Source organism: Crocuta crocuta, unplaced genomic scaffold, assembly GCF_008692635.1.
Source record: "Crocuta crocuta isolate KB4526 unplaced genomic scaffold, BGI_CrCroc_1.0 scaffold356, whole genome shotgun sequence".
In the NCBI taxonomy this organism is placed as follows: domain Eukaryota; kingdom Metazoa; phylum Chordata; class Mammalia; order Carnivora; family Hyaenidae; genus Crocuta; species Crocuta crocuta.
This window is the reverse complement of record NW_027527550.1, coordinates 483,194-497,693: the sequence shown is the minus strand read 5'-3', so window position 1 is coordinate 497,693 and position 14,500 is coordinate 483,194. Positions and strand designations below refer to the sequence as shown.

Here is a 14,500-nt window from a genome sequence, read left to right as displayed (position 1 = left end):
ACTCTTAGTAATAAAGAGATTTATGCAGAGGTCTCTGGAAATCAAGAATGTAGATTAGTGGATCTCATCTCTGGAAATTTACTCAATCTATGCTCTCTTTAATGTAAATATTCTGAAATACAGTATTCCTCAATATTGAATTAAAGTAATTGAAGGTTATGAAGAGACTTTAAATATTTTGGAATGATGCCTACCTTTGATTAAGAATGTACCTAGGAAATGATATCTGCATTTATCTCCATTAATTAAGGAGGCAAGAAAATAAAAACATCTTCAATGCAGTCAAATATTGCACTAATTCTTATGAAAACCCAGAAATTAAATGTAAGCTAAATAATTTATAGTTCATCTATTGGGCTGGTGGAGGGGGAAGGGAGAAAGATGTTTACCTTAAATAATAAATCCTTCTTCCCATAACGAAGCTCCTTCAGCTGGGCTTGGATTTTTTTTGACTGGAAGAACAGAAACATAGATTAGTGCCTTAATTTCATTTATGTTTTCAAACTTGAAGATTAAAATTAGAATAAATGTTGCAGTCAAGCAAAAGCTTAATCTCTGCTTTAGAAGTCAGATATCCAGGTAGTCCAGGCAGGAAGAGAAAAACCAAAGCCTGTGCAAAGGAACCATATTGTTTAATGTTTTTTTGTAGAAATGTTATTTTACATTTAATATTTAATTTTTTTATTTGAGTAAAATTGGCACACAATAGGTGCCATATTGTTTAAAAGGGAATATTTAAAGAAAGTAGTTTATCGTTTCTCTCCCTAGTATCTCCCCACCAAAAGGACGCACGCACACACACGCGCGCACGCACACACACACGCACGCACACACACACACACACACAGAATTTTAGTCACTAGAGCATGTCCAACAATTCAATTTTAGATGCTAAATATACCTATGTATACGTAGAGCTCAGTTTTCACAGCTTAGTTGCAATTACTTATTTTTTAAGATTAAATAGGGATAAATTTACATTGACAACCAAGTTTGAATTTGTTGTATGTCCAAAGGGAGGGTAGCAAGCAAATGTGACAGGAAGTAAAGAAAGCAGCTAAGATACTGAGGTGATGACTGTTTGCTCTGCAGAAGAAGGCACTTTTTGAGAGGACTATGCTAAATATAAAAAAGTGCCTTATTATAAGGACATTTCTCTCAGCAGACATGGTTGACTACCCTATGGATAGATATCTGGTGAGTCACAGATGATTATCACGCCTTCCTATTTTTCCAGAGCAGATGCAATTTCAAAATTCTAACATGAGGACCTCAGGTATTTGTCTTTGTGTATCTGAAATGACAAGTTTTGATATCTCAGTAGGAGAACACAAATACAAACTGATTGTCATCATCAAATAAAAAATGATAACTGACAAAATAGTAAGAGTTGAAGAGGAATGTAAAATAGCATAGTCACTTTGGGAAACAGTTGGTGGTTTCTTATAAAGTTAAACATACACACACTGTATTATATAGCAATGCTTTCTAGGTATTTGTCCAAGAGAAATTACAATATAAACATAAATGTTTATAGTATCTTTATTCCTAATAATCAAAAGCTGGAAACGACCTACATGCCCATTAACTGGTGAACAGCAAACATTTTGTGGTACAATCATGAAATGCTATAATACTGTTGAACAATTTAATAACATGAATTAAGTACTGAGCCATGTAACACTGTGGACAGATTTCCAAAGCATTATACTGTGTGAAATAACCCACTCATTAGAAGCTATCTTTTGTACAATGCCATTTATATTACATTGTAAAAAAGACCAAAGGAGAGGGACAGAAATCAGATTAGTAGTTGATATTGGATGGGGGGTTGTGGTGGTGATTACAAAAAAGCAAGAGAAAACTTTGAAGATGATGGGAATGTTCTATATCTTTAATATTTGATTTTATCTACATTGATCAAACCCATCCATCTGCAAAGTTAAATGAGATGAATTGCATGTGAATTTATCTCAAAAAAATTAAATGTCCAAAGGGGCTGGCCATAGCACATACTAAACACAAGATCCTCTTTAAATTCCTTTTTATGAAGGTCCTCTTGAACAGATAAAGCCCACTCATATTTTTGAAATATTATAATTTTCAAGGCTACAGTGAATGTATATGAGCCTTTCACTGAATAGACTGCAGCTATACTATTCAGTTTCCTACTATATTCAGAACATGTCTAATGATGTGAGATAGTAGAGTTTGCCAAATGGGAGACTCATAACAGCAAATGTTATGAAGGTGTTATAATTCCTAAATTATTATGTAATGCTTGAAGCACCATCAATTAGAGTAGAATCTTAAAAGTGCTATCTGTGGTACACCACTGCAGTATGTTAGAAACAGTTTTCATAGATATCTCTATCATGAGCCAACTGCATTTCGTGATCTATTGAATCAGGAAGTTGATAAGAAAGAACAAAAATAAAATAAAATGAGGAGAGATAAAGAAAAGGAAGAAAAGACAAGGGAAAAGGGAGAGAGGAAAAATGAAGTGGAGAGAGTGGTGATTTGAGACAGAGAGGAGGAGGGAGGGAGGGAGGGACAGGGGAATGGAAGAAGGAAGGGAACTATGCAGTTAAACTCTATACCCAGAAGAAGTAAAGATGTTTTCTTACAAACTAGGCACTACTTTTCCATTTCCATAAAAAAGGCATCCTCTTTCACTTAATATGACTTGATAGTGAAAGTGAAATGCAAGAGCAAATGCATAAGAAGATAAAGAGCCACTGTTATAGGTGTATGGTTTAAGAATAAAAACTACTTGAAGCCCTCAATTCCCTGAATTTATATTTCTACTTCAGGATTCTACATTTATTATAACTCTGTTCTCCTGGCACAAAATTCCCTAAGTAACCCTGAATAATGGCATTTCAGACACCTCATCTCTCTCGTTACATTAACTTCATTTCATTACATTAACGTCATTTGCTGGTGTGTTCACAGCTACTCTTAATTTTGTGCTGCTGATTTCTGTAAAAAATCATTTCTGTGATCTTCTCCAACTTCTAATGCACAGTTGACTGACATTATCTCCTGCTGTTCCAATCTGATGCCCAAGGATCATTTACAGCCGGGACAGTCTCTTAGGTCAACAACTTTATTTGTACAAACTAATGTTGACCAATACCAATGGGGAATGAGAGATGACCACTACCCGTGGTGTGCATGGTTTGCCCGTTTTCACTCCTACTCTTCCAAAAAATTAATGCTCTATTTTTAAAGTTAGAGAGGACTAATTTTGACCATTTTGGGTGTTCATTTTAATGCATATTTATAATGAATGCATAGAATATAATTTCAACTTTTATTCATAACTTGAATTAATTATTAAAACATCATTTTCTGTGTTATGCAGTGATACATTCAGGAACTATAGTAAAAACCTACACATCTTTGTTCTGCACTGAGCAAGAACAGCTAGATTTCTTGAACTTCGTTAAGGTTATTTAGAAATATCTGTTTTAGAAATTTTCGTCACTGTCACTCATCACTTCTCTGCATTGTATATTCCTGCCATCTTGTAACGTTCAGTGAGTTAAAAAGCAAAACCTATCAAAAGATCTGATGAGGGTATACAAAGTAAGAATAAGTACATTTTGGGTGTATGCATTTTATAATCCACATTGATCTAAAACTCCATTGACACTGTATTTTCCTTTTGAAAAGTTAAAATTGTCAGAGGGAAAAATCTTCAAACCATTAAGCTGTTACCATATTTGGGAATATTAGCAATTTTTTAAAACCATAATAACAATTTTATTTCTTTAATGTTTATTATTTTTGAGAGACAGTGAGAGAGAGACAGAGACAGAGAGAGACAGAATATGAATGGGGAAGGGGCAGAGAGAGAGAAGGAGACAGAATCCGAAACAGGCTCCAGGCTCTGTCAGTCCAGAGCCTAACACGGCGCTCAAACCCCAGAACTGTGAGATCATGACCTGAGTCAAAGTTGGACGCTTAACCAACTGAGCCACCCACACATCCCAAAACTATACTACTGATTTTAAATGTAATTTTACATGGTGATGCCTGTGAGTCATGAAGTGTTCACAAGTCCACAGTAAACTTAAGTTTGTGATAATGAGTGTAAGTAAAATAAAAAGATGGAGAAGGTAAAGACAAAGATGGTAGCCATGATAGAACATTTTAGCTAGTCTCTGAGGTTTTTTCTTTTTTACAATTCAGGTCCATGAAGTACTTGTTTCATGAAATAATAGTGAAGATGACGGCAGTGGTATCTGTCGTAGACTCCACTGTTTTCAATATTCTGCCTTGGCAAATTAAAACACTGGCAAGCCATTAGGTATCAATGGGATCTGGATATTTATTTATCTATAAATAGTTTAGAGTCACTGATTTAGAAGGCAAGCTCCTTTTTAGCTTCTAAACTGATAGAGGACATTACTATTTTGTTTTGGTAGTGGTAATACAAATAATTACATCTGTTATCATATACTTTGAAGGTGTTCTTGTGACAGAAAAAAATATATACATGCCTCCCTCTTTGCCCAGAATTTTAAACTCTAAATTATTTTCCATAAATAAATTAAAATAGGTGAAATGAATAAATTTATCTCAACACTATACAATACTAATGTATGAAGCATCTAGGAATTCATAAATTAAAATGTAGATATAATATATCCTCTTAAGGAATTGAGATGAATTTTTAAAATGACTCATTCTTAAACTAAGGGGCTAAAAAATACAGGTAGATATGTTTTCACTGGCATGTGGAACAGGAGAAACTTAACAGAGGACCATAGGGGAGGAGAAGGGGAAAAAATAGTTGGGGTGAGGGAGGGAGGCAAGCCATAAGAGACTCTTCAAATACTGAGAACAAACTGAGGGTTGATGGAGGTGGGGGAAAGGGGAAAATGGGTGATGGGCATGGAGGAGGGCACTTGCTGGGATGAGCACTGGGTGTTCTACGGAAACCCACTTGGCAATAAACTATAAAAAAAGAAAGCTTATTTCAGTATAGGTATAAAACACTAAAAAAATAAATAAGTAAAAATAAAAAATACAGGTAGACCCAGATTGTTGTTGCTGCTTGTTTATTGTTTTCTTTCTTTCCTTTTTTCTTTCCTTCTTTCTTTCTTTCTTTCTTTCTTTCTTTCTTTCTTTCTTGTTTCTGAACAGTATAGGCAACTTCTCCTAACAGCCATCTCTCTTTCATGAGTTTTGGGGGCCCTTTGGGAACATGGTAACTCTCCCAGAATATAGCTCCAATCCACATAGTCTTACTCAAAAATTGGTTCCACTTGCTTACCTTCTTGTAAATAATAACCAGAAACTGCACCTTACACATGCAATATTTCTAGAAATGTAGCAAATTAAACAGTATACTTTTCAATAGAAAAGTATAATGAAAGAAACACTATACTGGCTTATATCTGTAAGCCATTCAGTTTGATTATTCATTTATAGAGCATCAACCTTTTATTTCCATGTATTGAAAATTGCTACTTATTTCATGCACAATATTATTGGAAAGACATTATAAACAGGTTCTTATAGTTCATGTTAGAATCTAACTTAACTGTTTAGAGTAATGAATTTTACATGTCCATCAGGAAGTATTCCCACCTTGTTTACCAAAAAAAAAAAAAAAATCCCAACTTTTTGATAGGCACATGACTACCAACCTAATGACACTGTCCAGACTCCATGCAGTTTGGCTAGACATGTGACCTAGGTCTGGCAAATAGGGCACAATGAAACACGTATCACTACTTCCTAGTTAAGAGTCTTAAAAAGCAATGCTCATGAGTCACCAGGTAATCTTCCCTATCCCTCCTGCTTTAAGGTGATAACAACAGGAAACATTCATCAGAACAAAAAATATGAGTCCACCATTAGGAGATGTTAGAGGTATTTCACCAGCTCTGTGCCTTACTTCTAACTACTATGGGAAAGTGGTTCAACTACATTAAATAGGGGATTATATCACAGATGGAATTGAGAGATCAGGAATATAGGAAATTTATTTTAGTTAAATCTGGATTAACCAGAATGACTTTCCACACCCCACCCTAAGAAATGCATGAGACAAATTTTCTGCCTAGTAAGCAGAACTGAGGAATGTATTTGTCCTTTAGGGTTTATGATCAACCCCCAAATCATTCTTCTGACACTTAACTGTTATTGCAGAACTTTGCAGACATCACATAGATGGTAAACAAAATGAAAATTTCATGGACCTTCAGATATTTGCTAATAAGGAAATCCTGATAGTCCAGTTAAGGAAGGAAGGAATCCATAAAATCATTTTTGGAAGTAATGGCTAACTAGCTTAATTTCTTTCTTTTATTTTCTTCTTTCTTTTTTGGTCATGTAATATCAAAACATCCAAAAATACCTAAAGGTTAAAATCTGTTTTAATTTTCCTGTTCCAATGTTTTCATTTTTGTTAGTGAAAGTAGAATCTCCAGATATCTGGATTTTAAAAGAAAAACCTGACACTAATATTCTGGCACTTTCTATTCCATTGAAACTGGAAGAGAAAATTTACTCACCTCTTCTGCATGGATGCCACACAGCTTGCTTCCCGACAGGAGTTTGTTCTTCAAGCTTTTATTCTGGTGAAAGAAACATAGTTCACGGCTGAGAAATTATAAAACATGAACAATTCCTAAATATATAAGATGTAATATATTTGTACAAACTGAGTATAATATGTAATGTAAAAGAATGTTTCTTTGATTCAATTAAAATGTTGATGAATTAGTATCAACATGCACATTTAAAAAGGTAGAAATTTATCTGGCCTTACATTTAATGCAGTTTTATTAAATCTAGGTATGGTATGTTATAAAATAATTTCAGTTTCAAATCTACAATAGATGCTAGTTTCTGAAAGCACAATGCTAAACAGCAAGTATTTTTTTTTTTTTAACATTTATTTATTTTGAGAGGTAGAGAAGAGACAGAGAAAAGGGGGAAGAGGAGAGGAGAGTAAGAATCCCCAGTAGGCTCTGCACGGTCAGTGGTCAGCATAGAGCCAGACACAAGGCTCTAACTAACAAACCATGAGATCACAACCTGAGCCAAAATCGAAGAGTTGGCCGCTTAACTGACTGAGCCACTCAAGTGCCCCTAAACAGCAAATATTTATTTTCCTACTGTCATCTGGATGCTGGACCCTAGTATAATCTAGTCACAGTCTCATCAGGGTCTATAGTCCCTTTTAAGACTATAGTTTTTGAATCCTCTTTTATCCTGGAGTACTGTGCATTATACTTAGAGGGCTTCTTGATGCTTAGAAGTAATTTCTTTTTCTAAGGCTTATAAGTGTACTCTCTCTGCTGGGCTTGAAGTATGCCCAGATATGATAACCCTTTTAACTTACCATAATTGACCTTGATTCATAGATGCATGGTTGTTACTTCTGACATAGAATCCATGTGTTCTTAGCCATCTGAATCTAAACTCTTACAGCTATTCAATTATATCTACCTCATTATGCTCAGGCTTTTCTGTCTTTATTCTGGAAAATGAGGTACTTTTAGACAGGGTAAAGGAGAACAGAAATCTTGGGGTGAAACCCTCAGGATTCAGATTTTATATTGACTCTGCAGGAGCAAACCATGTAGTGGTAAGTACCTCTCATGCATAATGACTTTAAAGAAAGTCGATCTGATGAGCACCGTGAGCAAACTGAACAAAATTTATGCAAAATGAATGAATAACAGAATGAATGAATACATCAAATTTGGGAGTTCTTCACTGATAATTCCCACCTTATTTTGAACATTGTTTCCTATTTTATTTTCCAGTCATGCAGAGAGGGGAGACAGCTGCCTCGGTTTGAATGAACCCTTTGTCTAATTTTTGGTAGCAAAGAGTTAAAATTCTAAAAAGCTCATTTCCAAAAAGGTCATTTCCTAGAATTTCAATACTATGAAATGGTTTACACAAATGAGGAGTTACCTGTTTCACTCAAGTAAGTTTTGTAAATACTTGTATTCATCATACAACAATCAATTCTTTTTAAAAGGCTTTAATATATATTATTCCTCTATTAAAAAGCTTGTAAACTATAATGAGGGGATACATACTGATGTTTTAACTCCACAATGTTACTCGTATTGTAGGTTAAAAAAATACCCTAGTTTTCCTTCTGTTTGTGCACAGTTATGATACTTTTGACAAATGCAATCTTAATTTTTTGTCATACAATGGTCTGTTTTTCCATTTTTGATTTCCTGCATTATCTTTGTAGATAAAATGTCTTCACTATCTCTAAAGATTTCATATTCACTTAGATTTTTCATCTTTTTTATGGCTATACAGTTTTAGTGGAAAAGACATGAAATTTAAATAAGGTCCACAGTTTGTTGAATAGTATTGTATTAATGTTAATTTTCTGGTTCAATACTTGTATTAGCACACTATATGATGCTGTATTAGAGGTTATGGGTAGAGATGCACAAGAACATTCTGTACTAATGCAGCATACCCTTTTTCTATGTCAAAATTTATTTCAAAATAAAAAGTTAAATTATCTAAAAAAATAAAATTAAGACTGAGTTGCTTGAAAGCGAGCCAGGCAGCTCTGGCCATCACAGCACACCACTGCCCAGCCAGAGTGGTCTCAGGTGACGGTCAGGAAGTAAGCTGTCCCCTGTGTCACTCACAGCGGGGGTAATAGAGAAGGCTGCTGTGGATGTGCAGAGACCTATGAAGATTAAGTGGAATTTCTGGTGTGCTTTTTTCATCGATTTTCAAGGGGACATCAGCAGCATGGAGGATGAGCACTTCCAGAGCTCTTAGCCATGTCAAGAGGCCCCAGGGAATGAGCCCCTTGAGCCAGAGTAAAGATGTGATCCTGAGGAATGACAGCAACGCGTCATCAGTGATGTTTCTCTTCTCAGTGGACCAAACCACAAGGAGTACCTTTTGCATCTTCTGTACCAACTGCAGCTTGAATGGGTTTGGTCCCGTGGCTGTGGATCAGTATCCAGTGTCCATGGCAGTGACCCCTTCCATTCAGCCTGGCAAGCTAAGGCATTTCCCCTCCCTAGACAGTTCCAGCTTCCCAGATCCTGACTACTCTCACATCTACTCCACTGGACATGTGGTCCTAAGCCTCAACCGAATGGGAAGTGAGTCCTTCCCAGGTCTCCTCCAGTGTGGCAGATACCTAGTCCATCCTCAGGAACCCTGCTGTGTAGGAGGACTGCAATTCTGCCCTGATAGTCGGAAGCACAGAATTGCCCTTCAACCTGTCTCCCAGATCAGCCACTGTAGGAAAATGTATTTCCCCCCAGATCTTGGACCTGCCAGTGCCAGTTTTACAAGTGGGAGGAAAAAAAAAAAAAAAAAAAAAGCCAGTGTCTGGAAAGAGGAAATCTGTTCTTTTATTGAACTTTGGTTTGAAGGAGAGAGCTCTTTTTTCCCCCCAAATCTGCTCATGATTTGTCTTCCACAGGGCCCACCTGACTTCCATAAACAACATCACCTTTCCTTTAAGCTCTTCACTGTTAGTGACATCTGGGAAATATTAGCTTTCTTTTCAGGACAGCACCATTGGGGATACCCATGTGGATACCCACAACTATTTTAGATAGATTGGAGGTGAAAGATACGGCTTGGTCTATGACATGGCAGCAGGACCTCCCTGCAAACTCTTCCAGATAAAATGATAAATTTCTCCAATATCATTCATCTCTCCAATCTAGTAGATGACATTGCAGTCACTGTGAGCATGGCACTTAGCCTGTGACAACTCAGGAAGCCCACGCTGTCAATGTCCCCCATCCACACACACCCCACATGCTCCTGTGTAATAACTCAGGGGGTGGATGATAAAAATAAGTTTTTTTGGATTAAAAAGTAATAGTAAAATAGATATTAAATTAGATAAGTAAAATTGAGACAAAATAGGTGAAGTGTGTTGGATGTGAAGATTTATGTACCAACACACATCATCCATATCTGAGTAACTTCATTAGAAAGGATAATGAAGCTAATAATATATTTAAAATTCAGTGGTCTATACTATCTCAAGTTTGCACCTTCACTTAAACCGTTTTTCCTTTTTTCTTTCTTTCCTTATCTCTTTCCTCCTTCCTTCCTTTTTCATTCTGTTCAATTCAAAGATGATAAAGCAATGAATAGAATGTTATCTCACTGGGAATGCTTATGTTGGTCCTGGACAATGCACCTGAAACTATACAGGGAAGGCTGCCGCTCTTGAACACGGATACCCCTGGGGCCACCCCAAAATGAGCAGTGATTACATTATGCGTCCACTGTCTGTGCTGACAGTTGATAATCCTGGGCAATTGTGTAAAGCGTATAAAGTAATATGCTTCCATTAAGCTCAATGTCATTTCCAAAGCTTAGGAATTAGAGTATTTCACTATTTGAAATATACTCAGAACTAGGGATAATAATTATAATCACTCACAAAGCGGACAATTACAGGACACAAGGGAGGCTTGTCAATGTCCATACTAAAATTGTTCTCAGATGGCACACTCTTCAGAAACATGGATGGCACAAAGCACCGAAGAAGGAATACTGACTCCTAGGCAGTTCACTTTCCACTTGTGATTAGGGATCATACTTCTTTAATTCCAGAAGGAATCATGTCTTGATACCATTTAGGCATTAAGAACACAGTTTTTTACTGTTTTGTAAGCAGCCTTGTGTTGTTTCATCTACCCTTTAAATAATGGATCTGATCCTTATCAAACCTAATGATGCTTTTATAAGATCTAAAACAAGGTACACATATAATTAGACCCAAGACGTGAGGATCCAATTATGTTTATGCCTAACTTGAGGGAATATGAAGAAAAGTAGATTACAAGAGTCATCATATGTTTAACTATCTGTTCTTTCTGCTTGTCACACTTCTGCTATCCCTTATTCTAATAACCATAATCTGATTTTTATTAGAAATATTTTTTTTCCGTGCTAATTCCATGTGGCTGGCGTGACCCTAACTCTACCACTCTATCAAGGAAAAGGATCAAACTCAAGCCCAGCTAAACTGTCTTGGTACAGATTTGGTAATATAACGTAATCACTGCTGATGAGACACTAATATATTTTATTTTCAAGAATTATGAAGGAAAAAGGTGCTGAGGGTCATCACTAAGTTAGAACACACCAGCCTTCTGAGATTAGACCTAAAATTGGAAAAAGAACACCTGAGTATGGAGAGAGAACTACTGAATCTTGGTGATAGTGTTGGCCCTTCTTCCCTATCTCATACTTGTGAAGCTAGGATACTCCTTGGTGTTTCAATTACATGCTTCCAGCACCAGCCCTTCTGCTCTTTTTAGCTCTTACTATTTTTGAAATCAGGATGCAGTCTACAACACGGTGCACTTTTCATTTAGTACTTATAGCTCACCCATCTCAAGAAAGCTGTTGTCATTTTACAATTGATATTCCTTAAAATTTAAAGATTGTTATTCCAAAATTCTTACTTCAGAATAAGAGGTGAAGAGGTCAATACAGGGACAGTTTTTTCTCCCATTTGGAAAAGCTTAACTGTAGAGAAACTAGGGGAAATACGAAATGTGTATTTGGCTTTTTTATTTGTTCTAAGCCACATAGAAGACAAACGTATAATTTCGAAAAGGAGAGAGATAAAATTGTCTATGAAATAGTTTCAAGGCGACAATGGCGAAAAAGGCCCAAGGCCTATTATATCATAATGTAAATGTAGGTCTTAAGACAACTGAAATATCTTTTGTCAAAAAGACTTAAAACTATTCTATTTAGAAATATGTGACAATATAATGTAGGTAGCAAGAAAGACAGTTGAAACTAAATGTTATGATTAATATTTTTTTCTGAATCATTCAGTTTAAATATAATGATATGATTTAATACATATATTAATGAATTGCTACTCTAATAAAGATTTATATTTTTCAGGGTGCCTATGTGGCCCCGTGAGTTAAGCCTCCAACTCTTGGTTTAGGCTCAGGTTGTGAATTTTCAGTTTTTGAGTTCAAGCCCTGCATAGGGCTCTCCACTGATGGTGGGGAACCTGCTTGGTATTCTCGGTCTCCCCTCCCTCATTCTCTGTCCCTCCCTCATCTCTCTTTCTCTCTCAAAATAAATAAATACACTTAGAAATTAAATTAAAAATAAAGATTTACATTTTTACAGAAAGCTTTAAAACTGAGTAGATGTGAATAACAGGATCATTCTACAAATGTTTAAATAAACCACCAGACAATTTTGCTACCATCCAAGCAATGGCAGATACCCCAGTTGAGTGTTGGCCTTGCCAACTTAAATTCTAAATTGGTTGCAGGTGTAACGAAAGTTTTACAAGTGCTAATAGATTTCCTCATTGAGGTTAACTCAGGAAGAGGATGTGATATTGATACTGGTTCTAATTTGTTAGAAAATTTAAGAGTGCTTCATGAGAGTTTCATTCTTAGCGTAGCACCAAATTAGCTCTAATATCTAGTATAAATCATTTAACCCCTAGATATAAGTGTCAACATATGCGAAAAAATGGAAAATTTCTAGTTCATCTCTTAAGATCTCTTGCTTCTTCAGGAGTATTGTCCTACTACTAAGAGGGGACATGAGGAATATGAGCTGACAACTTTTCCTGATGTCAAGTAAGAGATAACTTCATGACATTCCAAGTTACAGAGTAACTTAATTAATTAGATATTCTGTGTGCTTCTTACCCTCATTTCATACCTACAAGATCACTTTTCAAATAGTATGAATATAATATAGCACAGCTCCTGGGTTCTTGAGACAGAACAACTGGACCTAAATTCCACTCTTTTATAAGATATATAATTCTAGATGCATCTTATATCTACTGACAATGCCTATTTTCTCATCCATACGAGACAACTATCATCATAAACTTAATGGGGCAGTTGTATTAAATGAGATGATATAAGCAAAAACACAACAGTGACTGTCATATAGCATTCAACAAATATTGGCTCATATTACTTCAACAAAACTCACTTCATCTTGTAAAAATAAAGAAGAAAATCTTTCTTGATGATTATGACAGCACTCCAGAAGTTTCAGGGGTTCAACACCANAAGTTTCTACCTGTTGAGCTCTAATTTATGGATAAATGAAAGCTGATTCTGGGGATTCCTGGGTGTCTCAGTGGATTAAGCATCCAACTTTTGATTTAGGCTCAGGTCATGATCTCACAGGTGTGAGATCAAGCCCTGCATTGGGCTTTGCACTGAGTGTGGAGCCAGTTTAAGATTCTGTCTTTCCCTCTCCTTCTGCCACTCTCCTGCTTGCTCTCTCTCTCAAAACAAAAACAAAAACAAACACAAAAACAAAAACCCAACAGTTTACTTGGAAGTCAATGTATTCAATGGTATTTCTTCCTATGTCTGACTTGCTTTTCTCTTAAAATAGACAATTCCCTTGCAAATGGAAGTTTTTTTCTGCTGTCATTAATAACTCCCTTCCCTTATCAGAGAGTTCTCATTCTGATGGGTGAAAAAAATGTGGCTAATATATGAAATGTCATTCGTTCCAGAAATAACCTTATGAAAAAAGCATTAATATTCTTGTCAACATTTATAAAAACCTTTTATGTACTAGGAATGGGGTTAAAACAACTCCTCTGTTCAAAGAGTTTGCAATCCATGAAGGAGGCTGACGGTAGCACTCAAAGGCTCTGGAGAGGCAGCTCCTCAGGGAGCGACACTGAGCTGTCTTGAGCTGTGTAAAGGACTCAGCTAAATAACAGGAAGAGGCAAGAGAGAGGGGAGGGACTACAGATGCTTGGTGGCATCAGGCATACAGTACTGGTGAAAGAGTAGAAAGGTGAGACTAAAGAGGTGCACTGGGTCAGCCACATGGGGCTCCATATGCCCCTGAAGCCATGGTATTGAATGTGTAGCACAGAAATCACATGAGCAGATTTACTTTTTAGAAATATAAAATAGGAAAAGTTGATTTTGGATTTCAAATTCAGTAACATCTAAAGTCTGCCTACATTAGCTTTTTTAAAAAATATATTTATTTTGGAGAGAGAGAGCTTGAGAGGGGGAAGGGAAGAGAGACAGGAGGACAGAGGATCCAAAGTGGGCTCTGCGCGACAACAGAGAGCTCGATGTGGGGCTCAAACCCATGAACCGTGAGACCATGCCCTGAGCTGAAGTAAGACACTCGGTCAACTAAGCCACCCTGGCACCCCTCCATTAGGTTTTATTAGCAGTTATATTTTAGGCAGTATTCTGTGGGGAGGAAAAAAAATCATACAACTTAAGAACAACCACAAAATCTGACTAAAACATGGGCAGAGGAAATGGATAGAAGTTTTTCCAAAGACAAACAAATGGCTAACAGGTACATGAAAAGGTTTTTGACATAACTAGTTATCAGAAGTACAAAGCAAAACCACAATGAGATATCTGTCACCTCACTTCTGTTAGAATGGTTATCATCAGAAAGACAAGAAGAAAAAACAAATGTTGGGAAGGATATGGAGAAAACTAAACTCTTGTGCACTGTCAGG

At 36.3% G+C, this 14,500-nt stretch overlaps 1 protein-coding gene across 1 annotated transcript in view; it reads right to left on the bottom strand.

The window, feature by feature from the left end:
• The window catches only part of LOC144234778 (leucine zipper protein 2-like), a gene marked incomplete at its 3' end in the record, with an annotated part of 391,662 nt that overhangs the window by 56,364 nt on the left and 320,798 nt on the right, over positions 1-14,500 (bottom strand). The window contains exons 6-7 of the mRNA XM_077768067.1: positions 6,531-6,593; positions 390-452 (exon numbers count right to left, since the gene is read on the bottom strand). Coding sequence (XP_077624193.1) covers positions 390-452; positions 6,531-6,593 — 126 coding nt within the window. The remainder of the gene's footprint in view (positions 1-389; positions 453-6,530; positions 6,594-14,500) is intronic.